This window comes from Lampetra fluviatilis, chromosome 37, assembly GCF_964198595.1.
Source record: "Lampetra fluviatilis chromosome 37, kcLamFluv1.1, whole genome shotgun sequence".
Classification (NCBI taxonomy): Eukaryota; Metazoa; Chordata; class Hyperoartia; order Petromyzontiformes; family Petromyzontidae; genus Lampetra; species Lampetra fluviatilis.
The window spans coordinates 7,217,737-7,235,185 of NC_136311.1; the positions used below are offsets into that span (position 1 = coordinate 7,217,737).

General features: G+C 42.6%; 1 protein-coding gene across 4 annotated transcripts in view; it reads left to right on the forward strand.

Annotated features, from left to right (window-relative positions):
* Positions 1–17,449, forward strand: part of ACACA (acetyl-CoA carboxylase alpha) — a 215,224-nt gene that overhangs the window by 117,444 nt on the left and 80,331 nt on the right. For all 4 annotated transcript variants that reach the window (XM_078873726.1, XM_078873722.1, XM_078873725.1 and 1 more), the window contains one exon: positions 784–894. In XM_078873726.1, the coding sequence (XP_078729852.1) occupies positions 784–894 (111 nt within the window). The remainder of the gene's footprint in view (positions 1–783; positions 895–17,449) is intronic.

A 17,449-nucleotide genomic window follows, 5' to 3' on the forward strand; every position in this document is an offset into this window, starting at 1 on the left:
AATATTGTTAATCCTTTATTGTTTCTGCGTGGATTAAATATCAGCCGATTCGGGGGGGGGGGGGGGGGTGCGTCAAGCGTACGTACAGGGGTGGGGGGGGTGTAAAAAGTACGCGTGCGTACAGGGAGGGGAGAGGGGTTAAGTTTTGATAGATTTTTTTCGTATGTACTAAATGGATGGCCCCTTACGGCTCTTTTTGATGTTGCAGCACGCCACACTGTTTCAGCATTTCACTTGGCTCCCATATCCTAAGTCCTTAGTCTCGTTGAGCACTGTTGAGGATACGTACATGACCTAGCGGGTCACCAGAGTCATCGCAAGAGACATAGAGCCGAAGCCAGAATCCAATGCGGAGTACGACCGAACTTTGGCAATGTGATTTAATGATAACTACCGCTGTGTTCTCGGTGAAGTTTGTGGCCAGAAGAGCGAGACACAGTGGGCTTGGGTTACACATGCATGATATAATGTCTGTATAGTAGATGTATTTGGTCAATTAATACTTGCATCTTTATGCCACAATTAGACAATCAACTCGCAATGCTTCTGAACTTGGTTTAATCACCGGTGGCTGAAACCCAGATTTGAACCCAGGAACCTGACGATGTACAGTTTTTGGATTGTTTTGTTCCTGATTTTCCTTTCTGTTCTGTAACCAGGTCCCAATGGAAAATGAGTGTGCATTGCCCAGTGGGTTTCACCTGTGCTGAAACAAAACCTAAACCTAAGGAATGATATTCATCACTGCTTTTGTTGTTATTGTTTCGTTTTATTTGTGCGCAGGTGTCTTGTCGCGCCATTGGAATTGGGGCCTACCTGGTGAGGCTGGGTCAGAGGGTCATCCAGGTGGAGAACTCCCACATCATTCTCACGGGGGCAGCCGCCCTCAACAAGGTGAGAGAGCGGCGTGAACAGAAGCCGACTTGGCAACGAGGTTGCGGGTGGGTTGGGGGGCACACTAGCCAATACAACTCAAGTTATACCGATAGAACTCAAACCATACAAGACAATCAGACCCTAGTCCTCATAATGTGGACTACACTGGCCAACCAAACACACTAGCCAAACAACAGTCACACTCATAATCATGCTAACCAACCAAACTCTAACCTATCCTTACCTATGGCCTTAACTATACTAGCCAAATAGACTCCACCCCATCCTTAACCACACTAGCCAACCAGATACTAGCCCTCCCCCTAACCCTAGCTACACTATACACCCAGGTACTCTTCATGTCCCGAACCCTAGTCACATTATCCACGCAGAAACCAGCCTTACCCCTAATCCTAGCCCTACTGCTGATCCAAACCCTAACCTCCAGTGTTTTGCCAAGTCCCCTTTTGACTTTTTGTTTAATTTGAATTTAGCTGCTCACAGGTCTTTTAATGTTTTAAGTTTTAATTATCTTCCAGTCAACTCGTATAGCCCAGTGGCGCTGTTATCGTCATCATGTCTTGAGACAACTAAACTTTCACTTGGAACTCTTCACAATTTGGAATCTAACATCACATTGTCCGTGACGCAGTCTCTGGAACATGGCTTCAAAACACCATTCATGATGGTACTCATTAATGATGATTCATGGTTAGGGTACCCCAGGTTTTATCCTTTAGAGCTGGGCTTAGCTAAATTCACTGTTTTACGTAACATTTATTGTCATTGTCATTATGTAGTTACGGGCGACCGGGCTGAACCCTTTGAGTCCCTGCTCTTGGTAACTTGGTTTAAGTGCTCGTCACTGAAACCTGATTTAAAACTCATGACCTCAGGGTTGTTAGCTCAGTGCTGTGAATTGGCCAATATGTGCCTCGACAGTGAGTTTACTTATACGAGTCTCAAGACGTCCTCTTGATTTTTTTCCAATTGCACATTATTGAATAATTAATGTCTATCAATTATACAGCATTGTTAGCATTCATTCTTAAATGTGTTGTACAATTTACAGGGCGTTTAATGCCCATTCTACTTTGTTTTGGCATTTTTACGCTGTGTACATAATTAAGCTTGGTATCTCCCTTGAAAACAAACAGTAATTATGAAAGAAAAAAAATTCATCGAGCTTTGTCAATCCAGAAGCGTCATCTTCCAATACTTCACCACACTGGTCAGTGCGGGTTGGTGAAGGAGCCCCAGAACTGAATCAGAGATTGCACGCCACTGATGTTAGCCGTGGTCGAGAATCAGCCTTGGGCTTTGTTTTTCACGTGACACTGTGCTGACAACTGCACCACCACTTCTCCTTAATGCAACTATTACCTGGTCATAAATGGGTAAATAAATACAAAAGTTGGTGATGCTATGTTGACGGTGGTGCACACGCACATTTCTCAGATTTCTCAGGAATGTAGGGCAGTTAAATTATTTTTGTTGAAATAGTAATTGGGCCCAGCAATGCATTGCAAAGTCGTGCCTTTTGGCTAGCAATCGAAGAAAGACAATCACTGCATCACTCACTTTCAGGTACGCTTCTGCGGCCGTCTGGAACGCTCTTCCTTCAATATTAGGGAAGCCACTGGAGCTATGCAATTTTTAATATATGTTGAAAAGTAATTTCTTTAGAACTAGTTTTTGTCTTTAATTTGTTGTCCTTCCTCTGCACCTCCAGTTAGCACGGTTGGCTAAGTATGGTGCAAAAGAAGTTCAACATACATAGATTGTGCCTTTTCCAGACAAGAACTAACCTTCCAACAAAGAAATGTACCAGAAAAAAAATATATAAATGGCATTATTTAGTAATACGTTTTGCTTTATGGAAGGTGTGTCTGTTACTCAACAAGCTACTATTAGGTAACTATTTATATGCCAATTTAAGAAGGCTATACCGAAAAAAAAATTCTTATCAGGCCCCATACTGTTAAGTGCAATCTGCAACTATTATTTTCCACTCTATCTCTATGGGCACTCTATCTACGTGCGATGAAGAAGGGCCATTGCCCAAAACATCACCTTTTAAATGTATTTATTTTTAAGGCCACAGTGTTATTGACGAATGTGTTAAAAAATTTACACATCAATAAAAGTAATCTATGTACGTTCCAGATAGTTCTAACCCTAGTATGCAAATTCCAAACTGTATGAAAGTTCTGCTCCCAACACAACCCAATAAAACTTTTCCAGACGTTAAGCTTTGAGGCTATCTCAGTTAAGTGCAAAGCTTAATGGCATTGTATATACACAAAACACTCTTATGCATACTGTAGAGCATTCTGGGTAATAAAATAAATCAATGGCATTGTTTGATTACAGTCAGGATTAGTGTTGTGGTTAGTTAGCGTTAGCGCTCACATTCATGATTTTGTTAGTGCTATAAAATGCGTGTTGGAATAAGTTTAAGGTTAGGGCTGAGTGAAGGTGTTTAATGTCTTGGTCTGAATTACATTGAGGTTTCCCTCTTTCCAAAAATAAAGCCCTCATTCCAAAAATAAAGCCCTCATTCCCATTGGCCTTTATCCAGATGCGCTTGATTACAGTAATTTATTTTAATTTGGGTCAATTGTAGTTACAAATGTACGCATTTTTTTTACAATTTCAATCATGCTATCTTGTACATATGTTAGATGGCCGAGGATTGGTGACCAGTGACCTGAGGTTGATTTCCAGTCATGGCTAACGTCAATGACGAGTGACATTTGAACCAGTCCTGGCTCCCCCCGAACCCTGATTCACCAACCTCCACTAACCAAACAAACTCCCTTGATTGATACAGCATTGGAAGGCCTTAACAAATGCCTATCTGTAAATGATTACTTCATTTTTTTGGGGAGATATAAAAAAAATACTAAAATGCAATGACATTATTTTCAAAGCCGTGGTTAAAATACTACAATTATGTTTAGGATCCTGTAGTTTTTACTGTAATAAATAATGAATCGTAATTTGCAGCCCTTTGTGAATTGCACTGGTCGATGAAGGCATCTTCATGCCGTATCGATCGTGGGGTGAGGTTTTTTTTTTACCATACTTCACCAAGCTGGGCAGTGTGGGTTCGTGAATTTCGGGCCCCGGTACAGATTCAGACACCACTTTCTACTGATGTTAGCCATGGCCAGGAATCAAACTCAGATTGCCGGGTTCATCGTGCATTACTCTAACCACTGCACTACCTCTCCACCCTGCTGTTAATGTATATTGCGGACATGACAAGATTGGAGCAGTGCCCTATTCTTTCTCAGAAGAAAAAGGGGGCATTGCCCAAAACGCTATCTTTGTAAGACGTTTGAGTCGTAAGGCACTGGTGTTATTAATGACGTTGGCGTGGAGGTATTTTCAGCCTCCGCGTGCAGACACAGCCCAGTGGTGCGAAATGCTAATGCAAACGGGGACACAGGAGGCAAGGGGCTGAGACGCAGCTAATAATATATAAACAAAACTAGACAAAAACAAAGAAACCCCACAACTACAAGGACAGCAAAATGAAATGAATGCGGACGCCACGGTGCAGGGATGGCGTGGAAGCAGAGGTAGTTAAAATGCTGAAGCGTTCGTTTGAGCCGATTGTAAAATGGAGCACGGCCACGGAGAGAAAATAAGATTCGCCGTAAAGGTCGCACAAGTTCAGCAGCTGAGGTTCACTGTAAATTGTAAAGGAATGTCTTTGTTGGAGCCAAGGATAAGCGTACGGGACGCAGAATATATAGCGGTTCCATTTGAATAAGTGGGAATTTTTTTTGCAGGATTTTTTTTAGTTCTTAGATGAAACTTGACTTTATGCAGCCAAGTGTTGGTAGGGGAGGTGCCATTAACTTCCTACAGTCCCCGAGTCTTGTGGCAGCATTTAATCTGTGATGGATGTAACCTGGGCCCAGTGCCTTCCAACAGTAATGTCATCACGGGGGAAGGCATTACTCATGTAATACGCGCGTAACCTTAACTCAAACATGTAAATTACGGAGGAGGAAAACAAATTAAGACATTCATCCTGCCTGACAAAATTGCACTGTCGCCATCAGTCTTGCAACCTAGATGAATGTTGCCCCCGCTCCCGTAATTCCGTCCCTTGATTTTTATTTGCCGCGGTGTAAATGGTTTTCTCCCTGCGGCGTTTTGCTTGGTAGGCCAATCACGTCTGCGGCGCCACTCCAGCCGAGGCTGTCGCCCGCCGCACTGACTCATTGGCCGGGCCCTTTAGAAATGCGCGGAAGCGTGGAATACGTTTCCTCCCCCCTCCCTCCCGCCCTGAAAAAATTGCTACGAATATTTTTTTTATAATAATGATTCTATCTTTAATTTGCGGATATTGGAGCACAAAAGTAAGATCGGAATGGTGAATAGTTATCGTCATCAGAATCGTTTAAAATTGATGTGTTGGATACAATCATTTATTAATGCTTATTATGTTTTGTAACAACACAGGATTAATGAATTCTATCTACTGGGGAGATGACACGTCACTTGGGTTTCTTCAGGCAGAAACTCACTGGGTTGCTAGTTCGGTCCTTCCCGTGCCCTCCCTCAAGCTCTTCCGCATCCTGGCTCTTCTCTTGATTTGTGCTTGTGCTCTTTCTTCAGATTCCTTTAATTCACTTCAGCGTTACTATCTTTGAGAAAAATATAACAATAATTTCAATGAGCTTTTGTAGACTCTTTATCGCCCTTTCTCTCATCTCACTTTCTCCCTATATATATTCTTTAACCCTAACGTATTTTAAATGTTTTCTCTTTTGACGCTACCATTTCGTGCGCGTACCTTGGCCATGGACTATCTCCGGCACATCCCTATCCTTCATCACACATAACATTAGAGGGATTTTTTCTTTCCCTTTTTGGTCTTCATCAAATTGATAAAATTTCATCGCTCAAAATCCTTGAACCCCAAAGTACACTGCAGCCGTATGGCTAAAGATGTGCTATCCATAGCAAGCTTGCTTCAAGGTAAGACCTTTCCTATAATTGCCTTTTGGTTATGACAGCGGAAAATTGACTTTATAAAATAGTAACCTGCACATCATACAGTCGGGAAAAAATATTTTCACTTAGGGGTTGAAAGGTCAAATATGAAGAGGGTGAAGGGAGGATTTTTTTTTATAATTGTCAGTGGTTAGAACATTGTTCCCTTGCAGTTAAATGAATACCACTGCCTCTGGTTCCTCTTTTCGCCTCCTCGTAGCTACTCTCCACGGATCTCCCGTACACTCCCGTACACTCCCGTACTCTTCCATTCCGTGAGCTGCGGAGCGTGGAGTATTTTTTTCCCAACCGGTTCCAGCCAGATTGCCCGGCCTCCACTAAAGCCGAGCATCAATAAAACATACCGTTACATTGCCGGGCCTCATTTCTTCCTATTTCTCCCATTTCTATTTTAGTAGCCCTATATATACAATATATATATTGTTACAGTGCAATATGCCTTGCATATTATCATGTATAATTTAGTAATTTTCGGTACTTTATCAATCCACATGCAGCTTTCAGCATTAGAGGGGGATTTGTTTGACCATGGATTGGGGAATTTCGGGGCCCACGACTGGTTCAGACTTCACTCGCGACTGAGGTTAACCGTGACTCGGAGTCAAACTTTGATTGCCGGGTTCACGTCACGGTGTGCTAACCACTGCCCCACCGCTCCTTTTCAATATTACATACATCGTACATTATTTACTGTGTGTATCATAACAGTAAGATTTTATTAAACCACTCTTAAGACTTATTTTTAGGAGGATGCTGCTGAGGATTTTTGGCAATTAATGTTTTTGTTTATTTGATATCTGGGAGGAAATAAGAGTATGTATGCAGAGAAATCACATGCGTACGAGAGGAGAATACTCAAATCTCTACACACGCAGCTCTCAAACCTACTTTCACTGCTGCCTCTGACAGCCACCATCTCTTTGACATCATTTTTGTTGTCTCACACTTGATTACTCCATATTTTTTGCGATTCACCAGCCACACTTCAGAATTGCTCAGATTGCAGGCACGCATAGTCATTCCACCCAGCCAATATCAATTTCAGTATTTTTCTTGTTATGTCCTTTTATATATTGTGTGTATGGTTGCCTGTGTACATGCAGTTTATCGTTATTTTGACAGTAAACTTCGAGTGGGTTTTCCAGTAGTTACACCCAAGTTGTTTCTATTCACGTTTGTACACAATATATATGATGTAAAAATACAAGAATTCCCTCTTGTGATGGCGTTCACTTGTCATAGGCAGCCAGTAAAATAGAAAGAAGTCGTATTAAGCCACGCTGAAGTATAACAACTTCTTAATGCATGACAACAAAAAATATCCTATCAGAACGAGACAACAAGATAAAGTTTAGCCGTGTTCCTTTTTGCGTGCTCAGATTATGCAGACGTCGCTGTAATGTGTGCGCTAAAACATTTTTGAATAAATCTGGCACAGACGCACATTTGTTCAAGGCGCGCGTATTAGTGAGAGCTGAACAATTCCGTGAGCTCATTTGTAAATAATGGACGGAATGCGCCTCGCAAATAAAATAAAACACAACAAATGCAGCGTTGCAAGTTCACGTGCAATACGCCCGACTAATTGCCAATTATGACACTTCTTGCTCAGGTGTAGACGTCCCATCTGCGATTGTATTTAATTGTCTAGTTGGTAGACATCCCGACGGTCGCAGTTCAGCTTGACTGCTAATCGCCGCTCAAGACCAACTGCCGCGGAAGATACGTCTTCTTATTTACAAATCTTGATTGTATTAATTTTATCGCATTTCAATACATTTCTATACGTGAAAATATAGACATTTTCCCCGTAAATATTTACACCTTGGTGTATTTTAATGTGAACAGGATCGATTCAATATATAGTTTTATTCATTGTTTTGCAACATTGTAGATATGTCAGAAACTTTCAATTAAACACACAAACACCGATTCAACGTTGTAGTTGGCCAAATACTCAATGTCAATGCAGGACTCTTTTTAAAATGTTTTCAGTGTAAGTATTGTTTTTATAAACATATCATCAGCAGCAGCCATGGTCAATCCACTGGATGAAGTCCTCCCCAAGCTCCTGAGATGTAACAAAACACCTAGCACCTGCACACAAACTGATTTAATCGCTCCATCTCTTCAATAGAAATCCGATATCTTGCCTCCATGGCTGCCACTCCTTTATTTTTTATTATGAAAAAAAACCAACATTGGTATAATAACAATTATTATATATTCTATTTGGATTTGCACTTTGAAGCAATGTGTTGCTGTTGCGAATAATGTCACAGAGTCTTTAAAAAACCTGGGTTATGGAGAGTCTTTAAGTTTCATTTTTTCATTTCATTTATTTGGTATAGCCCTCTTGAATCGGGTGCAAAAAACAAAAACATGAACAAGAAAACATCTTAAAGTGACTACGCGCAAATAGAATAATCCAGGAAAAAACAGCAAAATCTTCCAGAAAAAGCACCGTACACCACGGCCTGGTAGACGGGGCCCGCTGGTTTTCCCCGCAGAATTTCCTGGGTGTCAACTCTCTTGCCGACGAGTGCACTGACCTCCAGACTAAAACAAAGAAAAAAAATCCTTAACCGGTGTCTCTACAAAAAAAAATCAAATTTGCTAATTTTAATTTCCCTCCAATGTCGTTTGCTCAGTTAGCCAGTACAGCGGTATTGATTTCGAAATATTAAACGTGCTCTTTTTAAAAAATAAAGTCGAATTCTGATTTAAAGCGTGACGGAGAGCCCCGCTTGTGGTTATAAAATGCATAATTTTGCGACAAATTCTGAACAGCAACGAGTTAAGGGCGATTAGAAAAGTGTGTAGCGTTTTAAATCAGGCGAGCTGAATGATTGCTGCTGGGAGAGTCCTTTGTGAGCGCCTTGGAGCTCCAATCGCCGCGTGCACTTGCACGCATCATTAACCATGTTTTATAACCATACTAGTGTGAGAAAGTACACAATGAAAATCGGAAGGCATAAAAAATATGCTCGGGGAAGAATCAATCTAACATTCTGCCATTTTTAAGCTAAATCTTTTTTAAATGAAAAAATATTTATAATTTCGTACCTCTGGAAATTTTATTCGGAGTGGGGGGCGGTGGAGGTGGCGTTATTATTTTTTATTTTGTGTGTTTTAATTTATTTACGACGTAGTGCATCGTCATTTTTAAGCGACGGTTTTCAAAAAAGAGGGGAAGTGTTACACGGCGATGGCTCTCAGTTGCGAGCTTTTCGTCGCGAACGCAAAGCTGTGGCTTGATTATTTAACAAAAAAAATGCAACACAGATAACTCTTATTAATCATATCCAACGATAAATTATTCTGAGAAGCCGTTCTCCCTTCTAAACGCACGCACGCGTGCACACTGCAGGCTTCTGAGCCCGTGCTTCATTTGACAAATGACCCAGCTTCACAAAGTATGCAAATACAGTAGGGTGAGAGGGGTATTGGAATGAACTCTGACCTCTGTCAGCCCCTAATCCGTCAGCCCCTGTGCACGTTATAGCAGCCGCAGTTTAACAGGAAAATAAACCTGCCAATCCACGGTATCGTTTTTTCCCCTTTCCCCCCCCCCCCTGCTTTTCTCTTATTTTTTTGCACCTGTCTGCCACTTTTCCCAAGTATTGACGTGAGGATGTTTTATTTTTAGCCCTCACCGTGGAGCCATTCAGCTCGCGTAACATTTACGCGGGATTTTTTGTTTGTTTTGTTTCGCTGACAATTTTGAGCAAGCTTAGTATTCACGCACTAACTGTTTTGGAGTTTGCTTGACTCTCTTTTTGCTTTTGGAATTGTATTTCTTTGGGAGGTCTTTAGAAAATACATTGACAGACCAGTCTCTGATGGGGTCTTCATACAATAGACTGAAATATTTTCCCCTGGTGGGTTTCTATACACAAATACAATAGACTGTCTAAAGACCCCCATCTTTAAACAGTATAATAGGATACTGACCTCTGAAGGGATCTTTCGACAATAGATTGACCGGACCAGTTTCTCATAGGTATGTATAAAATAGAACAGACATATTTTGCCTCTGATGGGGTATTTACACAATCGACTGTCTACAGACTACATCTTAACAATATACATTATACTGACGGACCAGTCTCTGAAGACTTTAGACAATAGATTGACAAACCAGTCTCTGGTGCACTCTTCAGACATTATACTGACAGACTGCTCTCTGATGAGGCCTCTAGGCAATAGACCAACAAACCAGTCTCTGATGGCCTCTTGAAGAAATGTACTGACAGATCAGTCTCAGATGGGGTCTTTGGACAATAGATTGACAATTGAGCCCCTGATGGTCTCTTCAGACAATACATTGTGCAGACCAGTCTCTGATGGGCTCTTTAGACAATACATTGACAAACTGGTCTCTGATGGGATATGTGGACAATGGATGGAAAAAAAAACTTCCTCTGATGGGATTTGAGACAATGCTTTGACAATACAGTCTCCGATGGGCTCTTCAGGCAATACATTATCACCAGTGCGCTGATTGGATCGTTGGACAATACAATGACAGACCGGCCTTTGATTGGATCTTTCGACACTAGATGGACAGAACAGGCCCTCATTGGCAACATCACCTGAAAAAGTCATCGCAGCAGACTGAATGAGGAATGAACCGCAGTGTGACGCACACCAAGGCTCTGCACAAGTCGAACGGTGGTGATTGTTGTTACTGTGCTCCTGACAATAGATTGATCAGACCAGTTGCACAGTAACCTCATTGCATTTGACGCAACGCATTGTTTTCTATTTTAAGCGATGACCAATGTATGTATTGCCGTCAGTAATGTTTAGATATAGATCATTATTTAGGCGTGTCAAAGCCCATAGGGTATACCAGAATTATTGAAAGCAGTTTAAAAAATAAAAAAGAGACAAAACTACCGATACATTACAAAAATGTCATTAAACAACACAATGGCAGTTCTTTACTGACTTATATAATGTGTAAGAATGGAGCAAAATATATGTCGTATATGTTCTGTTATCATATCCAAATAATTAGGAGCAGTATGTATTATTGGGAAAAAAAACTCGAGTATCCGGAGAATGCCCACTCAAATGGAAGAGACAATATTCATCTGTCCACTCCAAGAGTTCACAAACACAACTTGCTAGACTGCCATCTTCTGCCTAGGAGATCTGGAAATAGTGTCACGAATCCACGTGACATTCCCACTCAAAGTATCACAGGACATATGCCGCCATGCCCGGCTGCAATATCATTGAAGTAATCACGCCATAGCAAGCATCTTATTGTCTTTTATGTTTTATACGGCTGCATCGGCAGTAATAGGGACTACCTATGGTGTGTTGCAGTCTGCCTGTGGGCTCCCACTTTTGTCGGAGATGTTTTCAGTTGGGGTGCTAGCCGGAGTTGGGGTTTTGAGTTGGGGGGGGGCGCCATTGGGGTATGGATTCGTGGCTCACACCAATGGGTTAAGGTTTGGCACTGAGCGACGGATGCTGCTGTGGTGTAATGGTTAACACAACACACTTGCAATCCAGAGGTCATTAGTTCGATTTGATCTCCTCGTATGGAAGTGGAAACAATGGTGCCCTGCTTCTGTCTATCCTTAAGTATAAATGGGTGGGGTAAAGTGGAGGTGCTCCCACCTCTTTCAAGATGCCTCGCCAGCGTGGAAGAAGAGTAGGCCAACATACCCCCTTGCAGTGGCTCTCTAGAGCTCCTAGCGTAAGACCTTCCGACAGCAGTGATGTGAGCAAACAATTGCAGGGCTGCACCTTTTCTAAAAAGACAAAGATCCCCTGTATAGCCTTAACAGATTTTTGGGATAAGTGGTGTTAGCAAGCACCCATGAAGGCCGGCATAGTGCACCATGGCCTGACCGCCTTTGTCTCCCCAGTGGCGATGTTTACACACCGCACCAGATACTAATTTAAGGCTGAGTCGACCTAGGGGATGCCCAGGACTCGTTCAGATATTCGTCACCGATGCTGGGGCAAGTGCTGTTAGTGAGCACCTGTGAAGGCCGGCACAGTACACGAGGGGGTTGGTGGCCAGCATCGTGCTAACCGCTACACTACCGCACCTTTACCATAACCATATACACAGGCACATTCAAAGACGTAGATATGCAAGGCATACAGTTCCTGCTGCACTATCTGAATGGAAGACAAACTAAGAGGTGCAATATGAAATCGAGAAACATAGCCGCAGTGTACATGGGCTCTCTCGAGCTCCCTCTAGCGTGGAGGCGGCTCTTCTGCCAGCAGTGGCTTGAGCAAGAAATTGCAGAGCTGCACCTCTACCTTACTGGGTGCCGAGCAATCAAAATTCACAGGGGCGAGGCGCACGCACGAATGAGCACAGCGTCTTAAGGACAGCCGGCCGCAATAAGTATTCCCGGAGTCTCCCCCGTGCCGCGCCCGCCTCCGTGTTTACCAAATGTATGCACGAGGCAGAATCAATGTTGGCGACCCCGGGGGACCCTGGATGCTCCTGCGAAAATTGAAATCATGATAATGCGTGGCGGTGCCTCGCGCCTCAGAGACACTCGCCACCCCCCACCATCACAGCAGACGAGCGCTTTGGACATGCGGTTGTGAGCAGGCAGGTTCAGGGGGGGCGGTTGGGGGGGGGCGCGGTGGAGGAGTGGCGGTTGGGGGGAGGTGGTGGATGCGCGGGGGTGGTGTGAAGGCCTCTGGGAGTTCAGTGGGGTGTGGGGGATTGGGGCGGCAAGAGAGGGAGTGCGTGAGAGGACACAGGATGCTTAAATTGGGAGGGAGGGGAGATTGGATTCGGTGGCTGATGATGTTTGCGTAAAAAAAAAAATTGATGGGAGGGTTTCGCTCGCTGACAAACGCTGTGCTTATCTTTTCGGCCAGCGGGTCTTTAAGAGAGAAGGCATTAGGCTCGATCGCAGCGTGGGAGATGTGGATGGGGTTTGCCTCCATTGAGGCTCGTCGGTGAGCTATATGCAGCCACAGACTGCTATGAACGACCAGGGCGTCATAGGTGAAGAGAGATCTTAGGCCGTCCCTAAACGTTGCAGCAATATAATGATAATAAATTACGTGTATGCTTCTTCAATAAGCTTAAAATAATCTTGCTGTTGTTGATGACACAGTTTGCACTGCAGCATAATTTGTATTCGCCCTGGGTGTGATGTTCAACCGTATCATATGTCGCCTAAAAAAAACATGATTGGGGAAGGTAAAGTGAACTCACCTCAACTCGCTCTGCATAATTACGGCTCCAAATCCCCCCATGCAGAATGCGGAGTTGCAAGGTGGGCTTGGGGGACAATGGTATTGGATGAGATAGAGGGAACTTTTGCCGTGGACCTGCTGTTGGCGAGATAATTTAATCGGGAGACAATTTTGGATAATAATGCATCTAAACAGAATGATTTCTCAAGACCCTGTTGTTTCAGTGTCAAAGAAAATGTTCATGCTGGGACCAAATCTAACTGCCTGGGAAGCACAACTGCTCTAAAACTGCAGACTTTTGGAACTAAAATCATCATTTACAGGGCAGCCTAGTGAGCCAAAGTATTGCCAGCAGCAGTAGTAGCAGTTGTTACTTTTGACTTATCTGCCTCAAGACAGGTTCTTTTGTTCAAATTTCCCCCGTCCCTTTGGAGCTTCCTTTTAATGTCTTCGAGTTGGCAAGAGTGTTGTCCTATTTCTACCTCTTGGCGTGTTCCCCAACATCCTTTCTCCAACAGCTTCCTTTAGCAAGTCCCCTCCCGCTTCTGACAAGATGCCTAATCTACATTTTCTTGGTTCTTTCGGTAAAGTCACGTAGAATGGAAATAATAAAATAATAAAAATAAAACATAATAAAATTATTCTCACGACGTTTCGGCCACAACGCAAGCAGCCGTCCTCAGGTGGAGAACAGGACAGACCTGTTCTCCACCTGAGGACGGCTGCTTGTGGACCTGCTATTGGCAAGGTCTGTCTTGTTCTCCTCCTAAGGACGGATGCTTGCGTTGTGGCCGAAACGTCGTGAGAATTATGTTATTAGTTTATTTGTATTATTTTATTATTTCCATTCTACGTGACTTTACCGAAAGAACCAAGAAGATGAATCCCTGCAGTCACGAAAGCTTTAAATCGAAATCCAATCTCCATTGTTTACATATTCTACATTGCATCCAATTAGACTACTTACCTCCAGAACCTGCTCTTCCATGTTAGTCTTTTCTGTAGTAGTAGTAAACATAGTGGTAGCAATAGTTATAGACCATCATTTCTAACCAGAAAAGGTCCCATTGCAACCAGTAACATGAATGCCATTTATTTACATATTAAATATTCACTGGGGCTCTTTTTTCAAAAGGTTTCTGCTACATTGAAAAGTTTAGCCGGATCCAATAATGAATATTGGCTTCATGTAGTCTGAATGATATGCTTGCAATGTGAATAATGTTGCCATTGACGAAAGACTTGAGGTCGATATTATGTTTATTAATATTATGGTCTAATTTTCCCATGAAAGTGTTGCATCTTATTGTTGCGTGGAAAATCTGTTCCAGTATAGTCACGATGCCTTGCCTCCTTATTGAAGTACAATATTTGCTGTATCTGTATCAAAATAGACCCATCACCGCCATTAAGGAATATTAAAAACATGTATTATCCAAAGTCATGATTTTAAAAAGTGCATCACATTCCTCATCGACCATCCTCAGCAGATGTCTGATTCTTTATAATAATTTACAGCCCTTTGTTAATCCACTGTTGGATGAAGTCCTCCCTACGCAATGTCAGTAATGATGGTTGTTTGACCATAATTCACCATGCAGATCAATGGGGGTTGGTTAACAGGGGGCTCAGGACCGGTTGAGATATCACTCACCACTGATGTTAGCCATGGCCGGTAATTGACCTCATCTTGCTGGGACCGAAGCGCAGGCAGCTAATCTCTGTACCATCGCTCCACTCCACTTTAATAATCTCACATTAATGATAGTCCTTGATTTATGTAGGAAAGTCTCAACTGAGCCTCATGACTATATAAGGAGGGTCCTGCTTGGGATACATGGGCAATTCCTTATCGAACATTATTCCACGTGGAGGAAACTCCTGTTCAGAGAAAACGCCTGCTCGTGAAGGGATTTCTCTAAAAAATTATCACAGATAAGGCCAAATGCCAACTTGCTGAACTGCCTCCTCGAAGTACAACAGAATGGTTGGGGCAGGGGTCTCACACACAGGAGTCTCAGGACAACGTATTACGCGGGCCACAATAAACGTTAAAGTTTGACACGGCTTCTACGTTGGGCGGAACAAAAAAAATCAAATTTGCTCGCCGAATTTAAAGCGGGGCACCTTGAGCCATAACTCTAGTGCAACGGCGCCGCACCATTAGTGATGCACGGCATCGCTCACAGCAGCCTATGAGCTGTTTGTGCACCGGCTATAACGCGATAGCGCCAACCGCTCATGAATCGATGCTCCCGGGAAGAGACTGAGTCCAGACTCTGATAGCGTCAACGTGTTTTGTGTTCAGCTCATCCGTTTAACCCTGTAGAGGCGCGCGGTCCATTTTTTTTGTGTGTTCACGGAAAAATCTGTTGCCAGGTGATATTTGCAGAATATAGCGGCAATTTAGTCGGGTATTTTTTTGGTCGTGCGGAAATTGAATGAAAAGCACTTTCCACAAATTGTCGGTAGATAGGTTTCGTTTCTAACCAGGTAAGAACCCATTGAGACCAGAAGTTTACTTTTCAAGGGAGGCCTTGGTCTAAACAAATCTACGATGCAGAAAACCAATTTCACAGTGTGGTGTGGAAACAATATAAATTATTTTTTAAACAGTGATGCAGTATCGGTAAATGAAATAAATACAACAATACTGTAGATTCTGAATGTAAACAACACACACAAAATTAAGGCAAATTAGGGAAAAGTACAAGGAGCATAAAAAGCAGAGGGAAAGATATATATATAAAGTAAAATGGACAAGTTAAATACAACAACAAAAATGATTTTTATCTAAATTTTAACAAGGTAACAATTTCAAATGTATTTACAGACAAACACATAGAAAACATAATATATAAGCTTTAAGTCTTCAATTAAAGTAATACATTTTCCAAAATGTGTATTTTACAACCACTGGCTCAGTAATCACCATCCCACGCTCATGTGTGCATGGAGACATTTGACTCTAATACTTATTTAGACTTTGCAAAGATATTATTTTTCTTGTGTTTTTTTCAAAAGCACCATGACAGATTTAATTTTCAATTTGCTCCATTTGTGGGTGGCTCTTTTACCGAGCGGTGCCGTTTCCGTGCCACGGGATATCTGCCATCTGCCACGGGACCTGTCATTTTGTCATGAAAACAACTGAATATTTCGCAATGAACAGTAATTTGCGATGTGTTTACTCTTTACGTTTGACCCTGTAAAACGAGCACGAAAATAGCAAATTAAACATAAAAAAGCCCAACTAATTGTGATATGTTTTACCATGGCCGTGTTCGCAGACATAAGCAGATGGACGGACGGATACTCAGATACATCGACAGGTCGGCTGACCAACCGACATCGAGACAAAAAGTCTGACGAGCAGTCCGACAAACAGGAAGAGAGTAAAGGCTCACAGAGACACTAACAGAGACATTTGAAAATATTATTAGAATTTATCGAGGAAAGCCTTACTGAGACACAAGATTAAATTTCAGGGGCACCCTGCATTGGGATGTTTGGCCAATATATTTTTGAGAAGTGTTTTGTTCCATGAGGGAGGCAACCGGAGTAAACCGAGAAAGGGTGACACTCAAAGCTACACACAGATAGATTCAATAATCTGTTGCTGTACTGCTATTTCCTGGCCACTTTACAGCCCAAGCCTACAATACCCTGGATTTCCAGGCAGCCTCCCATCTGAGTACTAATCAGGCTGATGCCTGCTAAACTTCAGATTATTGACCAGATTGGGTGCACTCTTGGTGATTTGGTTCATAGGAAAAATACTCTACTTATATAAACTGCAATAATTAATCCATGAAGAATGCCATTTGGCTGAAACGTTGAGATCTCTGCTCTCAGTGGCAGAAAATAAACTCGTGCAATTTTCCCACCTCAATTTTATCCAGATTGTGCTATCGACGTCATGTCACGAGACGCAAAAATCTATTCAGATATTGCTCAGTAGTGCAACCTTTGTATTGAGAACGGCCTGCAAAAGGAGATATCACAGAGATCCCTTCCAGTGGACTCTGTTGTTCCAGCACTGCCCCACCCACCCTGTCCCTGAGAGTATTGTACATCATATGACAGTCCAACCGATATTTCTCATTTTCTTTTGGGATATTTAATCAACCTGTTATTTAGTTTCGACACACATACACACAGACGGTTTCATAGATACAAACAGACACCCGGACATAACGACCATCAGCAGTGGCGCGGTTACCGAGTGTGTAGGTGTTGCAACTTAACTTGGGCCCACGACAGGCCAGATTGGAAAAGACGTCGAACTATGAAGAGAGGATGAGTTGGACAGGGGGGATGCGTGCCCATTTAATTCGATGCGCTATGC